The sequence below is a fragment of the Nicotiana sylvestris genome, chromosome 7 (genome assembly GCF_000393655.2).
Source record: "Nicotiana sylvestris chromosome 7, ASM39365v2, whole genome shotgun sequence".
Classification (NCBI taxonomy): domain Eukaryota; kingdom Viridiplantae; phylum Streptophyta; class Magnoliopsida; order Solanales; family Solanaceae; genus Nicotiana; species Nicotiana sylvestris.
In genome coordinates this window covers 73,282,117-73,307,585 of record NC_091063.1, presented here as the reverse complement: position 1 = coordinate 73,307,585, position 25,469 = coordinate 73,282,117, and the positions used below count along the sequence as shown (strand labels likewise).

Sequence of the window (25,469 nt, the reverse complement as noted above, 5' to 3'; positions counted from 1 at the left end):
AAATGCTAAAACTAGTAATAGATTCGGGTAATCTAACCAAAATTAAGTTAAGAACACTTACCCCGTTGTTTTCTCTGAAAATCTCCCGAAAATCGCCTCTCCCCGAGCTCCAATTTGGTAAAAATGGAAAATGGGACGAATCCCATTTTCCAGAACTTAACATTCTGTCTAGTACTGTTCACACTGTTCACGGGGGTACTGTTCACGCAGGTGAGGTCACTGTTCACACGAGCGAAAAATGCAGGAACTGCCCAGAAAATTGCAGCAGCTTTTCTTTTCACTAAAAAGGCTCTAACTCCATCATACGAACTCGGAATTCGATGATTCTTGTTCCTATGAGTCACAAATAATAATACGAACATAGCCCTTCAGTCGAAACTCAATTCGGAGCTCATTTGCTCAGTTCAATACTCATTTCGCTCGTTAAACAATTAAATCATGTTTCATGTCAAAAACCCAATCGTGACTTAATGAAATTAGACCAAACTTTCCAGATCAGTCCTATAATTCATTATCAAAATTCCGGAAGTCTCGAAATCAAATTTCGATCTCTAGAACTAAAAATGGATCTTTGTATCATTACATGCTTATGCTCAAAATGGCAAAATCTTCCAAAACTTATCCGAGACTCATGAAACCTCGACCAAACATGCCAACACACCCCATAACATAATTCAAACTTGTTCCAACCTTCGGAACGCTCAAAACATCAAATCACCCTCAGATTCAAGCCTAAGAATTCCAAAACTTCCGAAATCCGAATTCGATCAAAAAGTCAACCAAACGACGTCCAAATGACCTAAAATTTTGCATACACATCACAAATGACATAACGAAGCTACAACAGCTCTCGGAATTCCATTCCGACCCTCGGATCAAAATCTCACCTATCAACCGGAATTCGCCAAAATATTAACTTTGCCAATTCAAGCCAAATCCTTCCACGGACTTCCAAAATGCATTCCGATCGCGCTCCTAAGTCATAAATCACCCAACGAAGCTATCCAAATCATAAAATTTCCGATACGAGCTCATATACAAATAAGCAACTCTTAGTCAAACCTTTCAAATTCAAAGCTTTCAACTGAGACTGTTACTTCAAATTCATTCCGATTTTTCCTGAAAACCAAAACCAACGATCTACATCAGTCATAATACATTACACGGGGCAAGTCATGCCCAGGAACTGGCGATCAAAGTGCAAAAGTTCAAAACGACCGGTCGGGTCATTACATCCTCCCCCACTTAAACACACGTTCGTCCTCGAACGTGCCCAGAGTTGTTCCAGAAGCCAACCAATTGCTGAATAACTTTACCATGCATATACCCGGGGGTGATCCCACGTTACCCTACCTCATATAGGTTCGATAACACAATATAACTGAAATTTCACAATCCATCCTAGTCCATAAACCATAGAACCACATTTCTGCTTCTAAAATCCTCAATACTATCAGAACCTCACACCTATACTTTCAATAGACCCGAACTAGTTGTAGTAACCCATGCCTGCAACCTCAAGTGCAGTTATCCGATATACCACATAACTCAAACACATGTAGCGATAACTTCCATTCATAGCAGCTGCACACAACACCCGAATACCGGTAGAAACCTCTTTTCAACTAAAGTCTCATTCCAACACTTCCATATACTGCCAATAATAAATGAAACACACAATAAATCATAACCATCTCTCAAATCAGTCATCCATAAGGTTACTTCTCCTTTGTCAAGGACCATAACAAATTTCTGAATTGAACCTCGATATTTACCCATCAAACATGCTGAAATCGAATCCGTTTGTATTTATTAATGATCCCCAAGGATCTCCTCTAATCCAACACATTACTCTAGGGACATGACACATCCATACAGACCTAAGCCACAACTTGCACAATACACGCATCAATACGCAACAATCCGAACATACTCAAATCATGAAAATGACTCAAATGAAAGAGCTGAACCTCAAGTTCAGTAGTACCACCACAACACAAGACTGAGAACTCGTCTCACATCATAGGAACAGAACACATGAATCTAACCTGCAAGGTCATACCTCCACATATATTCACTGCAATGCGCGACCTTATTTAAACACTGCTCTACATGGAACCACCTTAAGTCACTATGCTCGAAATCGACAACCACGCAACATTTGATATCTGGAACCAAAGCAATTTATCATACTCACGATGAAGCAAATAACATATACCACGCACACCCGATAGGACATGACCGATACGCTGTTCACCGAGCAACACCAAATTACTATTCCTGCTCGACTTCCATTATGAAACTCCGATAGAACCACACCATAGGTGCCTATAACCAACAGATCGTATCATCTCACAACCTCTAATACCCAATCATTCCACTATAGATACTCTAAAATTTCCCTGTGCCACCAAGCAAACCTGAATATCACCAGTCGATCTAAAAAGAAGGTGCTGCAATACTACCGAAGTGCTATCAACTTAATAACATTGCCCTTTTACTAAATCATATACTCTCGTCAAATCATTTCCAATTAGAAGTACCATTTCCTTAATCATCTGAGGTTACCCGCTACTTAAGAGTTTCATGAACTACCTTTCAAAATTGAACTGTAACTCATCTAGCCAAGAACTTCCATTGATCCCATCTAGAAGAAAAATCATTACATATCCTATGCTTCTCACACTCGGAGAAATTGCACCTCTCCAACCACGGTAGAAATCAATAAGAACTCTCCCAATTCCATTTGCACAAATTCAACTGCTAGGACTGAATCCTTCTAACTAGACCAAGCTAAGAAAGCCATTAAAACCCAAGAGCATTGTTGCAAAATAGCTGTAGAAACTCATTACCTCGAACACACACAAGGAATTCAGCATATCCTTACCATACCGATTTGGTCTACTATCAAGATACCCCATCTATCTAAATTCCTTCTGATTCATCTTCAACTTGATATTCCTTCTTGCTGTAACACCACAATTTCCTCAGCTTAGGCTTATCACACGAAACCCAAGCATAAAGCTACACCGTCTAAGGCTCCTAAGCCGCTGAATACTCTTTAAATGTTCCCCAAATCCATTACCTTCACCTTCCCGATACTGATATATAGAATCCCATAATTAATATTGAAAATACCACAAGTCTTACCATCTTCCACTGAAAACTCAGTTTCTATCCATAAGTACAACTTAGAAGCCTCCAATTATTGCATGTAGAGTTTTGAACACAATAGGACCATTCTCTAGAGTCATCCACACTACTCAAACCGTAGTTAGATTGATTAAATAAACCGAACAACCTGTGCTTCATTAGCACTCCGACACTACAGAATGTGACCTCATTCCAATATAACCAAGCAACTTCTTGCCCTATGCACCGGGCATTCCTTACCAACCACAACTCAAGTCATTCCCCGATTCTCGTACACCCATAAAGCATAACATAGCCTTTATTGAAATTTCCTTTACTTGAGCCATAGCTGATTCACAAATGTGCCTCGAACTGGGACCATTAGAGCATATAACCGTGCAATCAACTATTCAATAGCGGACTCCCCCACTTGGCTCAAAGCCATAGGTCAAACACGCACCATAACTCATAACACATATGCTTTATTGCTGCCATAATACCATAGTGAAATTAACTCAATCCTTCATAAGCTCGTAGAACACAAACCATTTGGTACTTCATATCTTCTACAAATCTCGTATTTACTCTCATAACAATTAAACCCACTCTCTTAAGTGACCCAAATTAAATTCACACACATATATATATTTCACTTGTAAATGGGATCTTATAACGGACAATATAAAGATCACACAACTCCAGAACACTTTGCAGGAGATAACCCACCTGCTCCGCCTTAACTAACATTTATGTATACCTTCCACCATCATAAACTGTACGCAGTCACTTAGTCTTCTTGATTCTGGACTCATACCGCTACATGGATTTTTTTTTAATTCACTCACAACTGGGAAACATGAAAAGATTCTTCACACGCCTATAACTCGGGTCTATACCTCAAATCAAGATGGAATTCAAGCACCTAATAGTTCTTTTATCCTCCAGCAGACCCTTCTTGTCGTTTCCAAATCATATGAATACATCTCGCAGTATTAACATACTCATCACATAGTTACTCAACCGTCACTTCCACTAATAGGGACAATACCGAACATATAAGTTTAAAATACTTGCTCACACAATCAGCACCTCGGTGCTCAAGCCATAAGCAAAGATCTGGCCTCAAGTCCTTCAGACTGGCCCAACATCAACTTACAGAGATCACACCTTGCCCCTCGATCGGGAAATCACAAACCATCAAGGCACATCTGATACTGAGCGATCATGCACTCATACAAACGCATGGAAGGAATTCAAAGAGTTACATTTCAAGCTGAATCAAAGGACGCACGATAAGAATTCAAGAATGTGAAGTTTTCCTAAAGGTTCTGCAGCCTCTCAAGTATAAATATAGATGTCTCCGTACCGATCCGCAAGACTCTACTAAACCTGCTCATGACTCGTGAGACCTATGTAACCTAGGCTCTGATACCAACTTGTCACGACCCCAAACCGGCCTAGTTGTGATGACGCCTCTCGTGAAGACAAGGCGAGCCGACACAACACTCACCTTAACCCTTCAAGCATTAAGAGTCATTTTTAAGTCTTTAAATTAAACAATGTTTCATAATAAAATCCTAGAATAATAGTGCGGAATAAAATACCAGCCCGACATCGGGGTGTCACTAGTCATGAGCAACTATCAAGGTCTGAATACAACAAAAGTCTAAAAATGTACTAAATACAGTAACAACAATGAGGGGAAGGAAGCGGTGCTGCGAACGTCATGCAGCCACCTTGCTAACTCTGATGACTCCACGGCTAAGCTATCAACACCCGCTACCGGGTTCCGATATACCTAAATTTGCATACGAGGTGCAGGGAGTAATGTGAGTACTCCAACCCAGTAAGTAATAAGAGTAAATAAAGGCTGAGCAGTAGGAAAAAATGAATCCACATTTACGTTGGGTTCAATAAACACAATATACTTTCAAATCATAATACGAGTCAATATTCCCTTTTAAAATCCAGCTTTTAGTAAAAATCATCTTGAAATACCTTCCAACAGTTTCAGTAGGGGTTCAATACCATTTAAAATAATAATAGAGATTAAAGTCATAATCGGCCCCTCGGGCAAAACATAGTTCGTAAAACAGCCCCTCGGGCAAAACAGTAATCACAAACACTTTATAACTTGAAAATCTCAGTGGAAATAACCAATGTCAAATCAGTGATTAATTTCTGAACATCTCATAAACCCCAGTTTAAATAAAAGTTGTTTTAAAATATTTGTGCAACTTTCTGACAGAGGCTCAATATAAAGATGAGAGAAAACAGTCAATAAATCAACATATTCGATATAATCATAGGGGTGACGGGGTACATGTGATAGAGACAGATGAAGAATGGGATCCTGAGGGGTCAATCGGGCTTATTCGAGAAGGTGATGATTTTAAACCCGCAATCACACTCACTCCTTTTGTGGTGCAGATGCATCCATCAGTCGAGGTTGAGGTAATCGCATCGGTTCCATTTGAGGTAGAAGTGGCCTCGCCAACGGCCACACCTTTCACAGTGACAGTATAAACCACACCTCCTTTCAATTCCAAAGCCATACCTTGGGATTACGTTGCTGAAGCTAGGCAAAAAGGAAAGGCAAAGATGAAAGAATTTGATATTGCACAAGGAATGACCAGAACGGGAAGGATCTATACACCTAAACACTTAGGAGAATCAAGCAAGGAGGCTGCTACTAAGCAACCTATCATTAAAACTGGACCAGATGATCTTTGGAGGAAAGTACAGGCAAAGGAATGCTCCATTATCGATCATTTGAACAAAACACCCGCCTAGATATCCATCTTATCATTATTGCAAAATTTAGAGGCGCACAAGAATGCTTTGATGAAGGTGTTGAATGAAGATTATGTTCTTAACAACATCACCTGCGGAGAAATAGCCAACATGGTAGGGCAAGTGCTGGAAAGTCATAAGATTACCTTCCACGAGGATGAATTACTGCCTGAAGGTTTTGGTCACAAACGGGTATTGCACATCACAGTGTAGTTTGAAGATAAATATGCTACCAGGGTCCTGATAGATGGATGTTCAAGCCTTAACATTTGCCCATTGTCTACTATGAAAAGATTGGCAAAGGTTTTCATGAGATACGGGCAGGAAGCATGAACGTGAAAGCCTTTGATGGGTCTCAAAGGGCCACGATTGGGGAGATTAATCTTTGTCTGTAGATGGGGCCAACTTGGTTCAATATTGAATTCTAAGTGGTTGACATATTAGCTACATACAATTGTCTGTTGGGTCGACCTTGGATACATGCCGTTGGGGCTGTGGCTTCCACACTACACCAGGCCGTGAAGTTCGAATGTAACCATCAGGAGGTGATCATTCACATAGATAAAAGTAATCCTATTTACACTAGTCAAACTATCCTGGTTATCGGGAACAGAAGAAGTCTAGGAGGGGAAACTTATTACCACATCGAACATATCAATGTAGTTAACAAAGACAAATGGTGAAGTAACAAAATAGAAAGCATACTAGCATGGTCTGGGTATGAACCCGACAAAGGGCTTGGGAAGTATCTCCAGGATATTACTAACCCAATACAGCTGAAATGTCATGGTACAACCTTCGGGCTCAGATACCAGTATACATGGTAAGAGTATGATGATTGGTCTCCTCCATGGCGTGGTCTTTATTACCCTTTTGAACAACCAGAGCCACATTTGGGTCAGATTTTTCACCAGGATGATACAATATAGGGAACGACAGAAGAAACTTTAGCTGGGCTGAGAAATTTGTTCCTAGGGGACGAGGATATGGATTGCAGTGCAATAATTGAGGAGGAGGAGGAGGAAGAAGGCCACCATTCAGACTGTGGAGAAAGGATCCGTTCTCAGGAATTGGACTGCCACACCATCTCGTGCCCGCCGAGTCCCTAGGTAGCTTGGCATTTAGCCTAATTTTATTTCTATAGTCACGCTAGGCTTTTCAGATGTTTTCAGTAATTTTTTTCTTAAAAACGCATTTTGTTTCAAAATAATTGCTTGATTCATCGAGCCGTACTTGTTTTGGATACTTTCAAAAATTTAATCAAAATGCATTTCTATTTATTATTCATTGTTATCTTTCACACTTTTTTTTTCTACAGCATTATTATTACTTTTCCTGATGAACCGATGGTTGTGGCATATAATGAGACAACGCAACATAAGGAGAGTAACTCGGAGGAAGAAAATGAAATACCTGAGGAAATTGTCCGAGAGGTCAAGAACTTTGAGAATAAGTTTAAGTCCAGCTTGGACGAAACCGAAGCAGTAAATTTGGGAGACGCCGATACCATCAAGGAAACTCGCGTAAGCATTCACTAATCACCGCCAGGGAAGGAGGAGTACATTCATTTCTTGAGGGAATATGAGGATGTCTTTGCATGGTCATATGATGACATGACTGGTCTAAGCACATCCATAGTGGCTCACAAGTTGCCTACCAATCCAATGTGTCCGCCAGTGAAGCAGAAACTCAGAAAATTCAAACCAAACATGAGCTTGAAAATCAAGGAGGAGGTCACTAAGAAAATAAAGGCCAAAGTTCTCAGGTAGTTGAATACCCAACCTGGTTAGCCAACATTGTACCAGTTCCGAAGAAAGATGGGAAAGTCAAAGTATGTGTTGACTATCGAGATTTAAATAGAGCAAGTCCCAAGGATGACTTTCCACTGCCAAACATACATATCTTGATCGACAATTGCACCAAGCATGAGCTCCAATCCTTTGTAGATTGCTTCTTGGGTTATTACCACATCTGGATGGATATAGAAGATGCACAGAAAATAGCTTTCATTACACCGTGGGGGGTGTACAGCTATAAGGTGATGCCATTTGGTCTAAAGAATGATGGGACTACTTACATGAGAGCCATGATAACCATCTTCCATGATATGATACACAAGGTAATAGAGGTGTATGTTGACTATGTCATTATCAAATCCAATAGGGTCGTAGATCACATAGCGGATTTGAGAAAGTTCTTTGACAGGCTAAGGAGGTACAACATCAAATTGAACCTCGCAAAATATGCATTCGGGGGTTCCTGCAGGAAAACTTTTGGGATTCATTGTCAGGCGTCAAGGGATCGAGTTGGACCCGTCCAAAGTTAAGGCTATTCAAGAGTTACCGCCACCAAAGAGCAAGAAGGACGTAATGAGCTTCCTGGGACATCTCAACTATATCAGTCTCTTCATAGCACAACCCATATTTATATGAGAACCCATCTTCAAGATGTTGAGGAAAGATGCCGAAACGAGTTGGATCAAAAACGCTTTTGACTCATTTTAAGAGGAGTGAAATCAATAAGTCCATAAACAGGCCTCTTAGGCAAAACACCCACTACTAGAAAATGACTTTATTGGAACAGTTATTGTGCAACGGTTTTGTAACTGTTACAATAGATCATATATTAGAACGGTTAGACCGTCCTAATAGAGTCAAAAGGTTTTTGGAACACTTCTGAAGAACAAACGTTCCAATAGTATAATAACCGTTATTATAAGTGAATATATGGAGACGGTTTGTAAAAGCGATACCATAGAGTTACCTGTGGGAACGGTTTTATAAAATAAAAGTATATTGGGAAAATTTACTTTTTCCTCCTTACTTTCCCTCCTATATTTTTATTTTTATTAAAAACATTGACCCCACTAATATTTTAATAACTCTTTAATATTTGACATAGAAGGTTCTGTCACTCTCTCTAAACTCTGAGTCTCAAAATTAAACCTTGAACACCGTCTCTCTCAACCTCAACCTAGAACACATCGGCCTCACCATCAATGGACTCTGTCGGCCAGCTCCGGTGACGGACGGAAACTGCCGGTGATTGACGACCAGTTTCGGCTAACATACGAGCAATCTCCGAGGTAGGCTATCGATTTTCCCCTGTTTGATGTTTGTATAACTATTCAATTTTCTCTTTCTTTTTTCCCTTATGTTTTCTTTAATTTGGCGTTTGGATTTCTTCTCCTTAAGAATAGGAGCGCTTTTGGCCTCAGTTGCATCGTCATTTTCGACTCCAATGGCGTTGTTGTTATTGTTGTTGTTTGAAGGTCTTTGCTTCTGCTTTGTTTGTATTACATGATACATTTGTGATTCTAGTTTGCAAAATTGGGGGATTTATTTGTTAGGTTTTGATTTTCTGTTTAAAACCATGAGATTTTCTTTATTCGATGTTTGCTATCGATGTTTGCTTTCTTGGTTATTCAATAACATTGTTTCGCTGCTCTTTTTTTGCTTTCTCTGGTAATATTTTGGCGGCTTTTTTCTTTCTCGAGTAATTTTTTCTTTCGCTGCTCCTATTTTTGCTGCTCCTTTTTTTTTCTCCGGTAATATTCAGAAAAATCATTTCGATGCCCCAATTTCTTTATTCGATGTTTGCTATCGATGTTCGATCTTTGCTATGATTTCTAGTTTGTAAAATTGGGGGATTTATTTGTTAGGTTTTGATGTTCTGTTTGAAACCATGAGATTTTTGTTCGATGTTTGCTATCGATGTTCGATCTTCCCTGTTCGTTTTCTTGGTTATTCAGAAAAATCTTTTCGCTGCTCCTTTTTTCTTTCTCTGGTAATATTTTTGATAAACATATTCTTTTACTTCTGTTCAATTATGCTTGTGTTGCTTTCACTTAAAATTGTGAGATTCGTTCATGTCTGTGCTTTAGTCTAATGGGTAAGTGTTTGCCTTCACGTCTATTAGACATTGGGGTTATTCTTCTCAGACAAATTGCTTGCCTTTCTGAATATACAGATTCAAGAAATATTGATACAGATTGAAGAAAAATTGCTATTTGAATGATGATGCAATTTTTATTTGTAAAAAGAAAAGGAATTATATATTGATGTCCTTTCGTCATTTCAAGAGTGTTTCTACCTTTTCTGGTTCTTTAATTTATGAACCTTATTTCCAAAATCACTTAGTCAAAGCTTCACTTAAATAGTATCGAAAACTTTTACAAAATTATTTTACTACATACCTTATGATACACATGCAACGCACGTGCCGAGAGACTAGTCATACTATTCTAAAAGTGGGAAGGTCCTAAAGTCAAAGTTGAATTATCAAAATATCCATCAAAAACTAAATGGCTATTTTACCCTTCTCTTAATTTTATCCAACAAATTATTAATAAGGCTGTTATCAGCCAAATAGTCTGAATGAGGGTACTAAAGAGTTGTAACAGATAAGGGTAACGAAGAGTTGCATCATAGCTAAGAATCCAATAATTGTCCCCTTGTTCACTTCTGTACATCGAGTCTCTGATTTCTTTTACCAGAATTCTGTCTTTCTAGCTTATTTTGCTTGCTAAGTTTCACCTGTTGCTTTCTTAATTTGTCTCATCTTCATTGCATATTCTTTCTTTTTCAGTGAAGAATTGATAAAATCATAATTGCTCAATAGCTTGCATGACTGCATAACCAACAGAAGCATGGAAAGCATATAAATTTTCATGCATTTTCCCTTGATGACATTGCCTCTAAGGAATTATAAACTTACTGGAGTATCTCCAATGACAACAATGTTCACTCTTTGACCAGTGACCTCACAAAGTGATTATGTTCTCTTCTTTTTTTATCCTTAATGTCTATATCAATTGAATCATTTGGTTCAATATTCTCATGAGTTCCTTTATATGATCTCTGCAGTTTTAATTAATTTAAATTGTTAATATAATGGGGCATGATCTTACAATTATTTGTCTTAAAATAGAAATAGTAAGGTTTGAATATTGTAGAAAAGAGTAATCAACCTTAAGAAGACAATTATACCAAGCTAACTGATATCAGAATGTATAAAGGATATGGAAAGATCACAAATAGCTAGAAGAACAGACATAGAGTTGGTCGAAAAATCTATTTTTTTTTTTTATTCAGAAAATATCTGAAGATTACACGAGAATACTAGCTTTTGGTACATTTATGTCTTTCCTCTCTTGGACATCATCAAACCTTTGCCTTCTTATTTTTTCTCAGGGTGTTGCTCGCAAATTAACTACACAGAGAAAGAATATAGAGGTCGTTGAATCTGTTGGTGTAGCAGCGAAGCGAGTGAAGCTGCCAGCCTATTTAATTAAAAAAGAAGGGATCATTGCACTTTTATTAAAACACGACCAGCAGCAACAACGACTAGCGTTCCCTTTTCAACTTCAACAGAGATTCAGTGGCAACAGGTATGTGATGATTTCTTCTTCCTCCTCCTCCTTCTCCTCCTCTTTCTTCTTCTTCTTATTCTTCTTCAGCGTCCAAATAGCAGTGAAATACTGGCGAATTTTTTTTACCTTCGATTCTTCTTTCTAAGTCTTCTCCTCTACGCTAAAATGCTGCCTAGTTCTTCTTTCATTATTTTTATGCCGCCCAGTTTTAACAGAATGGTATATTGCCCTTCCTCTGAATATCATAAGGAGGTACAACTTCGGAATACATGTTAGGAGGTTCAACTTCGGAATTCATGGTTAGGAGCAGTTTTCTAAGTATTTCCCACTGATGATATGTATCTATTAAGTTATTATTTTCTGGGGGTGAACTGGGGTGCAAAAGACACTATTCATTACTAACTAGTAAAGGGCTGCAAGATGAACTAGGGTGCAAAAGGCACAATTTCTCAGTTGAAAAAGCTACCTAAATGCACAACCACAGGGCCTTGAGCTTACTAATCCCAAAAGCTGGTGTACATATCAGAAAGGTGAAAAAGCTACAAGTATGCTTAAAAAAAGTGGCTTTTAAGTATAAGGGCTTAAAAGCACTTTTTAAATGCTGGAGCTTGTTTTATAAATAAGCAGTTAAATGTTTGGATAAAAGTGCTGATACTTAAAAAAAGTTATTGAAGTGTTTGGTAAATAAGTGCTGGTAAGCACTTGTTTCTATAAAATGACTGAAATATCCTTAAAGCTGTTAACACTATAAAGAAAATGATTATGATAATATTTTATTCTAAATTAATACATATACAAAAAAATTATAATTTAGTTCATTTTCAATTTAAACTGATTGCCTAAATATAAATTATTTATTTAAATAACATGCAATAATCTATTATTTCACCAAAATATATTTTTTCGTCTCATAGCTTCAAATTCTTTGTTAACATGTAGACTCATTGAAAATTTTGATTTAGAATATAGTTTCACCAATTTAAAAAAATGAGGGATTCAACAGCAATCTTTTTAAAAAAAATGTTATGGAACCAAAAAAGAAACTAAAACAAAACAAATAGTTCGGCGGTGATGGAATTTGGAAGGCACAAATTGGAAATGGCAAAGGAAAGGAGAAAAAGAAAAGATTATGGAATTTGGAAGGCAGGGATTGAAAATGGCGGAGGAAAGGAGAAAAAGAAATGATTGGGTATTTTGGAAATTATACATAAGTATCAGGGATAGCAGTGTAAAATACTTGGTTAAAGAGGGGTGGCTTTTAAGCTAGAAAAAAAAAGTTGGGATTACCCAACTCATCACTTTTGGCTTAATTTGGACCTTTTGACTTAAAAGCATTTGACCTTTAAGCTGATTTTAAGTTTGCCAAACCCCTCAACAAGCTTTTATGCCCATCCAAACAGGCTCTATATTTGGGTAAATTTCGACCCATTTAACCGATCCGACCCTCTTTTTTATGTGGATCAACTCTCAGTACTGTGCGACTGCCGTGAACAGTAACACGGTCGTGCTTTAATGCACACTGCTCCGCCGTCCGTCGGTGAAAAGCCACCGGACCACCACCAAAAGATGCGCCTTCCAAATGCGCACTATCCTCAGCAAACCATTTCCCAAATAAATCCCCAACTGCTACAGATTTGCAAAATGGTGTTGGGATTACTGTAGCACAAAATCGCCTGGTCACTCGTTTCTGGGTCAAATTGATCCATTCCAAGCACCGGGGATTCTTCTCCAGGTCCATGAGCCCGTTTGGATTGGCTTAAAAAAGTGGCTTTTAAGTATAAGGGCTTAAAAGCACTTTTTAAGTGCTGAAGCTTGTTTTATAAATAAGCAGTTAAATGTTTGGATAAAAATGGTGAAACTTAAAAAAAGTTATTGAAGTGTTTGGTAAATAAGTGCTGGTAAGCACTTATTTTTATAAAATGACTGAAATATCCTTAAAGCTGTTAACACTATAAAGAAAATGATTAATATTTTATTCTAAATTAATACATATACAAAAAAATTATAATTTAGTTCATTTTCAATTTAAACTGATTGCCTAAATATAAATTATTTATTTAAATAACATGCAATAATCTATTATTTCACCAAAATATATTTTTTCGTCTCATAGCTTCAAATTCTTTGTTAACATGTAGACTCATTGAAAATTTTGATTTAGAATACAGTTTCACCAATTTAAAAAAATGAGGGATTCAACAGCAATCTTTTAAAAAAAAATGTTATGGAACCAAAAAAAAACTAAAACAAAACAAATAGTTCGGTGGTGATGGAATTTGGAAGACACAAATTGGAAATGGCAAAGGAAAGGAGAAAAAGAAAAGATTATGGAATTTGGAAGGCAGGGATTGAAAATGGCGGAGGAAAGGAGAAAAAGAGATGATTGGGTATTTTGGAAATTATACATAAAGATCAAGGATAGTAGTGTAAAATACTTGGTTAAAGAGGGGTGGCTTTTAAGCTAGAAAAAAAAAAGTTGGGATTACCCAACTTATCACTTTTGGCTTAATTTGGACCTTTTCACTTAAAAGCATTTGACCTTTAAGCTGATTTTAAGTTTGCCAAACACCTCAACCAGCTTTTAAGCCCATCCAAACAGGCTTTATATTTGGGTAAATTTCGACCCATTTAACCGATCCGACCCTCTTTTTTATGTGGGTCAACTCTCAGTACAGTGCAACTGCCGTGAACAGTAACGCAGTCGTGCTTTAATGCACACTGCTCCGCCGTCCGTTGGTGAAAAGCCACCGGACCACCACCAAAAGATGCGCCTTCCAAATGCGCACTATCCTCAGCAAACCATTTCCCAAAAAAATTCCCTAGTTGCTACAGATTTGCAAAATGGTGTTGGGATTACTGTAGCACAAAATCGCCTGGTCACTCGTTTCTGAGTCAAATTGAGCCATTCCAAGCACTGGGGATTTTTCTCCAGGTCCATGAGCCCGTTTGGATTGGCTTAAAAAAAGTGGCTTTTAAGTATAAGGGCTTAAAAACACTTTTTAAGTGCTGAAGCTTGTTTTATAAATAAGCAGTTAAATGTTTGGATAAAAATGCTGAAACTTAAAAAAAGTTATTGAAGTGTTTGGTAAATAAGTGTTGGTAAGCACTTATTTCTATAAAATGACTGAAATATCCTTAAAGTTGTTAACACTATAAAGAAAATGATTAATATTTTATTTCTAAATTAATACATATACAAAAAAATTATAATTTAGTTCATTTTCAATTTAAACTGATTGCCTAAATATAAATTATTTATTTAAATAACATGCAATAATCTATTATTTCACCAAAATATATTTTTTCGTCTCATAGCTTCAAATTCTTTGTTAACATGTAGACTCATTGAAAATTTTGATTTAGAATACAGTTTCACCAATTTAAAAAATGAGGGATTCAACAGCAATCTTTTAAAAAAAATGTTATGGAACCAAAAAAAAACTAAAACAAAACAAATAGTTCGGTGGTGATGGAATTTGGAAGACACAAATTGGAAATGGCAAAGGAAAGGAGAAAAAGAAAAGATTATGGAATTTGGAAGGCAGGGATTGAAAATGGCGGAGGAAAGGAGAAAAAGAAATGATTGGGTATTTTGGAAATTATACATAAAGATCAAGGATAGTAGTGTAAAATACTTGGCTAAAGAGGGGTGGCTTATAAGCTAGAAAGAAAAAAGTTGGGATTACTCAACTTATCACTTTTGGCTTAATTTGGACCTTTTGACTTAAAAGCATTTGACCTTTAAGCTGATTTTAAGTTTGCCAAACACCTCAACCAGCTTTTAAGCCCATCCAAACAGGCTCTATATTTGGGTAAATTTCGACCCATTTAACCGATCCGACCCTCTTTTTTATGTGGTTCAACTCTCAGTACAGTGCGACTGCCGTGAACAGTAACGCAGTCGTGCTTTAATGCACACTGCTCCGTCGTCCATTGGTGAAAAGCCACCGGACCACCACCAAAAGATGCGCCTTCCAAATGTGCACTATCCTTAGCAAACCATTTCCCAAAAAAATTCCCTAGTTGCTACAGATTTGCAAAATGGTGTTGGGATTACTGTAGCACAAAATCGCCTGGTCACTCGTTTCTGAGTCAAATTGAGCCATTCCAAGCACTGGGGATTCTTCTCCAGGTCCATGAGCCCGTTTGGATTGGCTTAAATAAGTGGCTTTTAAGTATAAGGGCTTAAAAACACTTTTTAAGTGCTGAAGCTTGTTTTATAAATAAGCAGTTAAATGTTTGGATAAAAATGCTGAAACTTAAAAAAAGTTATTGAAGTGTTTGGTAAATAAGTGCTGGTAAGCACTTATTTCTATAAAATGACTGAAATATCCTTAAAGCTGTTAACACTATAAAGAAAATGATTAATATTTTATTCTAAATTAATACATATACAAAAAATTTATAATTTAGTTCATTTTCAATTTAAACTGATTGCCTAAATATAAATTATTTATTTAAATAACATGCAATAATCTATTATTTCACCAAAATATATTTTTTCGTCTCATAGCTTCAAATTCTTTGTTAACATGTAGACTCATTGAAAATTTTGATTTAGAATATAGTTTCACCAATTTAAAAAAAATGAGGGATTCAACAGCAATCTTTTAAAAAAAATGTTATGGAACCAAAAAAAAACTAAAACAAAACAAATAGTTCGGTGGTGATGGAATTTGAAAGACACAAATTGAAAATGGCAAAGGAAAGGAGAAAAAGAAAAGATTATGGAATTTGGAAGGCAGGGATTGAAAATGGCAGAGGAAAGGAGAAAAAGAAATGATTGGGTATTTTGGAAATTATACATAAAGATCAAGGATAGTAGTGTAAAATACTTGGTTAAAGAGGGGTGGCTTTTAAGCTAGAAAAAAAAAAGTTGGGATTACCCAACTTATCACTTTTGGCTTAATTTGGACCTTTTGACTTAAAAGCATTTGACCTTTAAGCTGATTTTAAGTTTGCCAAACACCTCAACCAGCTTTTAAGCCCATCCAAACAGGCTCTATATTTGAGTAAATTTCGACCTATTTAACCGATCCGACCCTCTTTTTTATGTGGGTCAACTCTCAGTACAGTGCGACTGCCGTGAACAGTAACGCAGTCGTGCTTTAATGCACACTGCTCCGCCGTCCGTTGGTGAAAAGCAACCGGACCACCACCAAAAGATACGCCTTCCAAATGCGCACTATCCTCAGCAAACCATTTCCCAAAAAAATTCCCTAGCTGCTACAGATTTGCAAAATGGTGTTGGGATTACTGTAGCACAAAATCGCCTGGTCACTCGTTTCTGAGTCAAATTGAGCCATTCCAAGCACTGGGGATTCTTCTCCAGGTCCATGAGCCCGTTTGGATTGGCTTAAAAAAGTGGCTTTTAAGTATAAGGGCTTAAAAACATTTTTTAAGTGCTGAAGCTTGTTTTATAAATAAGCAGTTAAATGTTTGGATAAAAATGCTGAAACTTAAAAAAAATTATTGAAGTGTTTGGTAAATAAGTGCCGGTAAGTACTTATTTTTATAAAATGACTGAAATATCCTTAAAGCTGTTAACACTATAAAGAAAATGATTAATATTTTATTCTAAATTAATACATATACAAAAAAATTATAATTTAGTTCATTTTCAATTTAAACTGATTGCCTAAATATAAATTATTTATTTAAATAACATGCAATAATCTATTATTTCACCAAAATATATTTTTTCGTCTCATAGCTTCAAATTCTTTGTTAACATGTAGACTCATTGAAAATTTTGATTTAGAATATAGTTTCACCAATTTAAAAAAATGAGGGATTCAACAGCAATCTTTTTTAAAAAAATGTTATGGAACCAAAAAAGAAACTAAAACAAAACAAATAATTCGGCGGTGATGGAATTTGGAAGGCACAAATTGGAAATGGCAAAGGAAAGGAGAAAAAGAAAAGATTATGGAATTTGGAAGGCAGGGATTGAAAATGGCGGAGGAAAGGAGAAAAAGAAATGATTGGGTATTTTGGAAATTATACATAAGTATCAGGGATAGTAGTGTAAAATACTTAGTCAAAGAGGGTGACTTTTAAGCTAGAAAAAAAGAAGTTGGGATTACCCAACTCATCACTTTTGGCTTAATTTGGACCTTTTGATTTAAAAGTATTTGACCTTTAAGCTGATTTTAAGTTTGCCAAACACCTCAATAAGCTAAAAAATGACTTAAAAGCTGGTCAAACCAGCTTTTAAGCCCATCCAAACAGGCTCATAATTTCATCCCCACTGAGCTACGTGGACAAATGAAAGAATGCCACATCATTTAATGAGAGGCCCACATGAAGTGCCATTAGTCGCGGTGTAATTTTGACAATAGAATTAACGTCATATATATTTTCAGATGAATAGATGGACGGAATTTTTATAAACCATTTAGTATACGATAGGGGTACTTTAAGTTGTTTTCCAAATAAAGAAATTAGTACTCCCTAATACTGTTTCAACAAGAATTAAATGTACATGTTTTCTATATTAGCTACAATTCCCTATCGCAATTTTGGAACTATTACTAAATAAATCATGAGAAGTCGACAAAAATATCTGTCACGAAAATTTTAAATTCGCAAATCGCAACCATGTAAAATTCCATAAGATTTCAAATATACGATTATTTCATGCATTCTGCGACATATTCTTCCCTTGCTAATCCTGAATATTTTTGTTAATTATAGAAATAATCTGCTCTCATGCAACCAAGTGAAGCAATATCCGCTGAGCCTGTGCATCACTTCGCGCGCCTCCTTTCAAACTGCATCCGAACTAATGATCTCAAGCTTGGGAGACTCATACACTCCCGTCTGATCAAGACGGCATTAACCTTTAACACATTCCTCGCCAACCGTCTGATATACATGTACTCTAAATGCTGTTCCATAGAGTATGCGCAACAGGCCTTTAATGAACTGTCAGACAAGAACGCCCAATCTTGGAACACAATGCTGTCAGCTTACTCTCAAAAGGGTCTTTTTGAGAAAACCTTCCAGATGCTCCATGTAATGCCTGATCCAAATGCTGTGAGCTATAACTCAATCATTTCAAGCTTAACTCATCACGGGTTCCCTAGAAAAGCTATGGGGTTTTTCAAAAGAATGCAAACTCAGTGTGGGAGTGGGTTTTTGATTGACGAGTTCACGGTTGTTAGCGTGGTAAATACTTGTGCAGGTTTGGGTGCATTGAACTTGTTGCGTGAATTGCATGGGTTAGCAACTGTGATTGGTGTGAGGTTTAATCTTGTGGTTTGCAATGCACTTATTGATGCTTATGGGAAATGTGGCAAACCCGGGTACTCTTATTCTATTTTCTGTCAAATGAGCGAGACTGATGTATTCTCGTGGACTTCGTTGTTGGTTGCTTATATACGTACGTCTAGAATGCCAGATGCGTACTCACTTTTTGATCATATGCTGATCAGAAATGTGGTGGCTTGGACTGCTCTGATCACAGGGTTTGCACAAAATGGAGAAGGAGATAAGGCTTTGTGTACTTTCAAGGAAATGCTGGAAGAAGGTATTGTACCGCGTGCATCCACTTACGTTGGTGTCCTAAGTTCTTGTGCAGGCATACCTCTTATTGAAAAAGGTAAGCAAGTTCATGGACACATTTTTAGATGTACATGTTTAATTGATTTGCATAATGTTTTTGTAGTTAATGCTTTGGTTGACATGTATTCTAAATGTGGAGACATGATATCTGCTATGAGATTGTTTGAGAGGTTAGATGGGAAGGATCGAGTTACTTGGAACTCGATAATAAATGGATTTGCTCAAAATGGGAATGGAGTGATGTCTTTGTTCATGTTTGAGAAAATGATTGAAACAGATACAACACCAAATCATGCAACTTTTCTTAGGGTTTTATCTGCATGTAGCCACTGTGGTTTATTACCTGAAGGATTTCAATATCTCCATTCAATGGAGAGGAAATACGGTATAGTACCCCAGTTGGATCACTATGCCATCTTGATTGATTTACTTGGACGGAAGAATATGCTTGGAGAAGCTGCGGATTTGATCAAGAGAGCTCCTTGGGGAAGAGACAATATTGGAATGTGGGGCGCACTTTTGGGTGCTTGCAGGGTACATGGGAACTTGAAACTTGCTAGAAGGGTGGCAGAAAATCTATTTGAGCTGGAACCTGATAATGCTGCCAGGTATATTATGTTATCCAACATCTATGCAGCAGCAGGAATGTGGGGTGATGCCCGCACTCTGCGAAGGTACATCTATGACAGAGGATTGGTGAAAGAAACATCTTATAGTTGGATTGAGATAAACAATATCAGACATAAGTTTATCGCTAAAGACAAGTCCCACAGTCAGTTAGAAGAAATAAAAGAGTTGTTGCTTAAACTCGTAGATCCAATGAAGGATGCTGGATACATATTTCAAATTGAATGCTCATACTTTCTTGTAGATGATGCATTTTGTTGACATAATTAAAACAGGTAGTAACCATGTATAACAGTTTCTAATTTAACAATTAATATGAGCTCTGGTGGATGGTTACCTGCTTTGCTGAAAATTTGGGAAACGAAAAGTGAGGGAGAAATTTTGTTTTTCAAGATATTACTCCATCACTTACACTAAAGATAAGAAACATGATCATAAAATGTGAGGCACTGTAATTCATGCTGCTTGAGGCTTCAGAGATATTAATGTTACGAGCAGCAGATAGATCCATCATTAACGTGCTTGTACTCACCTCTTTGGTGCACAGGTAATGTTTCTGTGCCTTGATTTAGTGCTTTTCATTTTGGTAAGAAAAATCTGAATGTTCTTTCACATGGACCTGTTAACTATCACAACCTATCATATTTTATGAACAACTGGCTTTATGTTGTTCATTCGAAGATCCCATTCCCACCATCCAAATGTTTCTTAAGGGAAAAATGGTATCGATGCCATTCCTACACTTCTCCTCAATCATGAGCTATTTAAAATTCTTAATGTTGTTAAGTGCCTCAACATATCTATATTATTAGAACTATATTCTTTTTGACAACTAATTTTCTCTCAGTCATTGCTATTGATGGCAGGTTACTGAATAGGCATTCCTTGAGTTAAGTGCAAAACCAGTCTGCTCGAAGTTCACTGCAGCAATATTAAGAAGCTGGGATAGCCTAACAGGGAAAATATAAATCATGGGCTAGAATATTCAGAAGGTACGACATGCCACATAGACAGCTCTTAGGTATACTACCATCTCTGTTTAAATTTTTACTATGACAGTTTCTGAAGTTCTGGTTGATCCTGATCCATCATGCCTCTAACCTTTGCATTTAACATTGAGAGGGAATATCCATTGTGTGGTTCACAATTTTTATAACTCTTGAAGCTACTTATCTTCCAGACGTGCAGTTAAAAATCTTCAACTATTAAATACTCATTCTTCAAATGCAAAAAATAACGGCTTGTTAGGTTCTCCAAGCGAGGCAAATTTGGTTCTTAGAGAATTGAGATGAGGATTCTGTAGCAAATAAGGGACGATTTGCTGAAGCTTGAGTAATTTAATAGTAGTTTACCTCTATTAACATTACCTTTAAGACTTGCAATTGCAGAAGTTCCATCACTTTTTAATATTCATTCTTCAAATGCATAAAATATTGGCCGCTAGGTTCTCCATAAAGTGAGGAAAAAAGGTTTTTAGGGATTTGATATGAGGATCTTTTAAGGAATAGGACCATTTGCTGAAGGTGAGTAATTTTAATCATGTTGAGAAATTGAGGCATCAAAAACTTATGTTATGTTCCCAAAAGCTGCCCTTGCGTTATCCCCAGTCAAGCATCAATTTGAAGGAAAAAAATCTAAATGTTTGCAATTCTTTAATGTTGCTCCTCTCCTCCATTGCTCTTCACCTCCTACAAAATCTACAGCTCCGATCTCTGAGAATTAGCAGTGGTTCATGACATGCTTGTTCCATTTTAATGGTTTTTATCCATATCATCATTTATGATCCGAATGTGAACCATTGGCCATTGACGCCGACCATTTAATCAAATTGTCTAGGAGATTTTGCTCTACCCATATACTTTATTCTTATTATTACTGTAATTCACTGTCATGTCATTTTTTGTTTTCACATCTTTGACACTTCAGATTGATAATGTGTAGCTTCAGTATTCATATTAGTGTTATTTTCACAAGACGCTCCAATGGTTTAGGAATTTGGTTTCTTTTGATATATGGTTGTATAAGCCAAAATATGCCCTAAGGAAATTTAGCGTGAAGTGGCATTACGGAAAGGGCCAGTCGAGGTCGACCAGGAAGCAGTGAGATTCGCGGTCGGGCTGTCAACAATGACCGAGGTCGAGCACCAAGAATAGAACAATAACGGCTAGATTTTATAATAGGATGTTAAAGAAAATATTCTATTCTCTGCACTTGTACTATTAGGGTTTGTTAGGGACATGTCTCATATAAAGAGGAAAAGAGACAATGGTGTAAGGCACGTAGTATTCACTTGACAAGAACACTTCTTGAAAAGAAGATTCTCTCTCTCTCCCTAGCAAAGATACTAACTTTACCTTTTCATCAATATTCTCACACACATTATTCCACACTTTTCCATCAGATCCGAGAATAGTTTCGACATTCTAGGATTCGTCTGTCATTTATCATTGTCAGGAAGAATAATCATCTATCTCGTTCATTATTGGATGAATCATTCTCCTTATTTACATAAATGCCATTTATTGCTATTATTGAAATTTGTATCACTATAATAAATAATGAAACAGTAAACTTTCTGAAACAGAAAACAAAAATAGTAAGTTAGCAGCAACAAAATGTCGAAATAATGTCTAAAAAAATAATTTCGGAATAAATGGAGCCCACTGAATGCACAATGTGTCTGATAATAGGCTAGATTTATGTAATTTGGCGATTGTTTATGCCTCAGCTTGATTATGTTTCATTGTGATAATATAGTTAAATGATGATAAATTGGCTCTAATTGTGAATTTCACACGTTGTAGGAGTGAGTAGCATGTATGAGGCCTTAAAGCTATGATTGGAGATAAATTGAAGCAAGAAAATCCCCTAGGAGCCGAGTACGTGGGAAGACGAGAAAAAGAAGAGATGAAATGAAGACCTGGACTAGCGCGTCCATTAGCGCGACCGCGCTAGCCCAGTTCCAGAAGAGTAAATTGCAGGGGTAAAATTGGAAGTTCGGGGGCAAATCCACTTAACCTATAGAAGGTCTAGCTCGCCCAAGAGAGGATTATAAAGGTTTTCATAGCTTAGTTCAAGGCAAGGAGAGGCAAGGAGGATAATTCAACATCGAGTTCTTCCTTTCTTCCTTTTGTTTTTACGATTTGTGATGAATTTGAATGTTGTTGTGATGAATCCTAGTATGAGTAGCTAAATATTTAGTCTAAGGTTTTGATGGAACTTATTGAAGGATGAACTTCTTGTTATGTTAATATAGTTGTCTGGTTTAATCTCTATTTGTTCAACTACGTTCTTGTTGTAGTTAATTGATAGGATCCTCAATTAGCTGTACCTATTTAGTGTGCATAACTCGGGAGAGTGCATATTTAGGTAATTGTTGAATTGTTGTGAACTATTTGAGATATGTTTGAGGTTACGAAGAGGGTAATTCCATGAATAAAACTTGGTAATTGCAAGTTCCATGATAAATTGTCGATTTGAGCTACGATAGCGCACATTGCACATGCTTACACTTTTAGCATGTAATTATACCAGTCCAGGAGCGTGAAATCTGATATTTTAGCTATCATATACATCTGTTCTTGTATACTTGCTTCTGTGCGATATGATTTGGACTTTTATACCCGTGACCACGCCGGGCGGATTGATACTATAGCACGTGAGTTGTCAGTGCAGATCCAGACATTGATACTATAGCATGTGAGTTGTCCGTACGGATCTAGATATTGATAATATAGCACGTGAATTGTCCTTGAGCATGTGAGTTGTCAGTGCGGATCTGTATATTGGCACTATATCGCGTGAGTTATCCGTGCAGTTGATATTTATGTGAGCTCTAGTAAAGTTAGTTACATTTCATGATTTCATACTTATTTATATCATTAAATTATTTAATTAAATGGAAGAAAATGAGAAATTATGTAAAAACCATTGAAAATGTAAAATAAGAATTGAGGAGTGATCCGATGTCGGAAATCTTTCATCTTTGCTTGCTAATCACTTAACTGATTACCCGATTTACTTGTATATCTTCCTTATATGTTGGATTGTTGGCTGAGCAGAACACTCTAAGGCTAAGAATTGTGAGCATAAAAATGGTTTTACCTGAGATTGTCCCTGATTTGATCATATACATGTTCTATATTTGTTGAAAATACTAAACTGCACAGGTGTTAGTGAGTATCATCTACAGTTCTTTCTTCTTTTACCTCGCCGAGGCTAGTTAGGATTCTTATTGAGTACATGGGGCCGATTGTACTCATACTACACTTCTGCACCTTGCGTGCAGATATTTGTGTTGATGTTGCTTTGTACGGCGAGGGCTGACATTGAAGATGTACCTGCATTCCACTTATGACTATCACTTGTTGCATTCGATCCAGTTCGTTTACATTTCAAACAGACGATGTAATTATTTCAATTTAGTTTGTAAAAATCTAAGTCTTAGTGGCTCATGACTTGTACTACCAGTCCTTGGGAGCTCTTTGTATATAAGTCCATTTTTATTATCATTATTTCTCTCAGTAAATCTCATTTAAATTGGATTATTATTAAATTGGCTTACCTAGCGGGTGAAGTTAGGTGTCATCACGACTAATTAGATTTTGGGTCGCGACAACCGGCGGGTTTAGAGTGTCATAATCATTATTTATTTAGAAGATTAGATAACAAAAGAATACTACTTTTTTTTTCCAGAAAATGTTTCTTTTCCCCAAACATATTTTGTGTCTTGCTGTCATGACCCCGGTTCGCCATCCGTGAACCATCATGACAGCACCTAGTCTCTACGACTAGGTAAGCCTAACAATGCAAAAAAAGTAAACCAATTTGCAGAAGAAACAATTTAAAACCGAAAAATTAAATTAAATTAGTAAATTTAAAGTGTCGCTTGGCATACACAATAATAACTCTCAAAAGCTATACATATTTTTCCCAAAACCCGGAATCTCATGATAACAAGCCTTTGAAAGTCTACAACGTCTAACTCTAGAATATCTAACAAGGATACAAATATGGAAGGGCTAATACAAAAGGGAGAGTAGAAAAGGGACTCTTCGGTCTGCGGACGCGGCAGATATACCTTTAAGTCTCTACGAACGCCTCGACTCAAGCATGGAAAGTCTGCGTAGAGGTATCTGGATCTGCATATGAAAAACATGCATAGAAAGGGCATGAGTACACCACATCGGTACTCAGTAAGTGCCAAGCCTAACCTCGGTCGGGTAGTGACGAGGAAGGTCATGGCCCTACTGAGATTAAACAATATAAGGGATGACAGAATAAGATAAGCAGTACAGTTGAAAAACTGACAATAAGAATTTAATACAGGATAATAAGGAATACAATAATTGGAATATAGATAAAACAATCGCAAGGAAATACCAGTCTTCATAAGGATAATAACCGGAGATCTCTCAGTATCTCGAGGATCTCTTAGTACCATCAATATGTGCCAGAGATCTCGTGGTATCCAAAGGATCTCTTGGTGTCCTCAATATGTACTAGGGATCTCTTGGTATCCCGAGGATCTCTTGATATCCTCAATATACGTGCCAGGGATCTCTTGGTATCCCGCACCTCAGCTCAAATCATAAATGCGTATAGGGGATCTCCCGTGATGCCGTCCCGTAGTCCCAAAGTAAAACACACAACAGCAACACAAAGAATACTCAACTAAGCTCAATTTCGTACCAAGTAAAACAGGTAATTCTAACCTAACATATTTCACATAATACAATTAAGGCAGTTTAAGCAAGTAAGCAATTAAGTCAATTAAACATGCTTTTTCTAAGTTAACAACGGACTTAAATTTGCAAGTAGTATAAAACAGGAAAAAGGAACACAATTAAAATTACTTAAAGAAAATCGGATTTTCAATAATTAGCTCAAGTACACACTCATCACCTCACGTACAAGGCATTTCAATTATCAAATATACCAAATCTTAAGGGGAAGGTCCCTCACACAAGGTTAGGCAAGC

The 25,469-nt window shown here is 36.9% G+C and overlaps 2 protein-coding genes across 7 annotated transcripts in view; both read left to right on the top strand.

Moving 5' to 3' along the window:
- Positions 1 to 8,828: 8,828 nt before the first annotated feature.
- On the top strand, positions 8,829 to 23,941 carry LOC138872457 (pentatricopeptide repeat-containing protein At2g13600-like). Of its 4 annotated transcripts, none has more exons than XM_070150486.1 (6): positions 8,829 to 9,010; positions 11,118 to 11,314; positions 17,993 to 18,899; positions 18,966 to 20,036; positions 20,356 to 20,510; positions 23,778 to 23,941. In XM_070150486.1, the coding sequence occupies exons 3-4, from the start codon at positions 18,008 to 18,010 to the stop codon at positions 19,748 to 19,750; spliced, it is 1,677 nt and encodes a 558-aa protein (XP_070006587.1). In that variant the 5' UTR covers positions 8,829 to 9,010; positions 11,118 to 11,314; positions 17,993 to 18,007; the 3' UTR covers positions 19,751 to 20,036; positions 20,356 to 20,510; positions 23,778 to 23,941. The 4 variants fall into 4 exon arrangements, with proteins under 4 accessions (XP_070006587.1, XP_070006586.1, XP_070006584.1 ...); XM_070150485.1 differs by lacking the exon at positions 23,778 to 23,941 and adding an exon at positions 22,294 to 22,764 and having other exon boundaries at positions 20,356 to 20,481; XM_070150483.1 differs by lacking the exon at positions 23,778 to 23,941 and adding an exon at positions 22,294 to 22,764.
- The window catches only part of LOC104217268 (pentatricopeptide repeat-containing protein At2g13600-like), an 87,314-nt gene continuing 71,632 nt past the window's right edge, over positions 9,788 to 25,469 (top strand). For all 3 annotated transcript variants that reach the window (XR_011400830.1, XR_011400831.1, XM_070150487.1), the window contains exon 1: positions 9,788 to 9,816. The gene's annotated coding sequence lies outside the window, so the exon portion shown is untranslated. The remainder of the gene's footprint in view (positions 9,817 to 25,469) is intronic.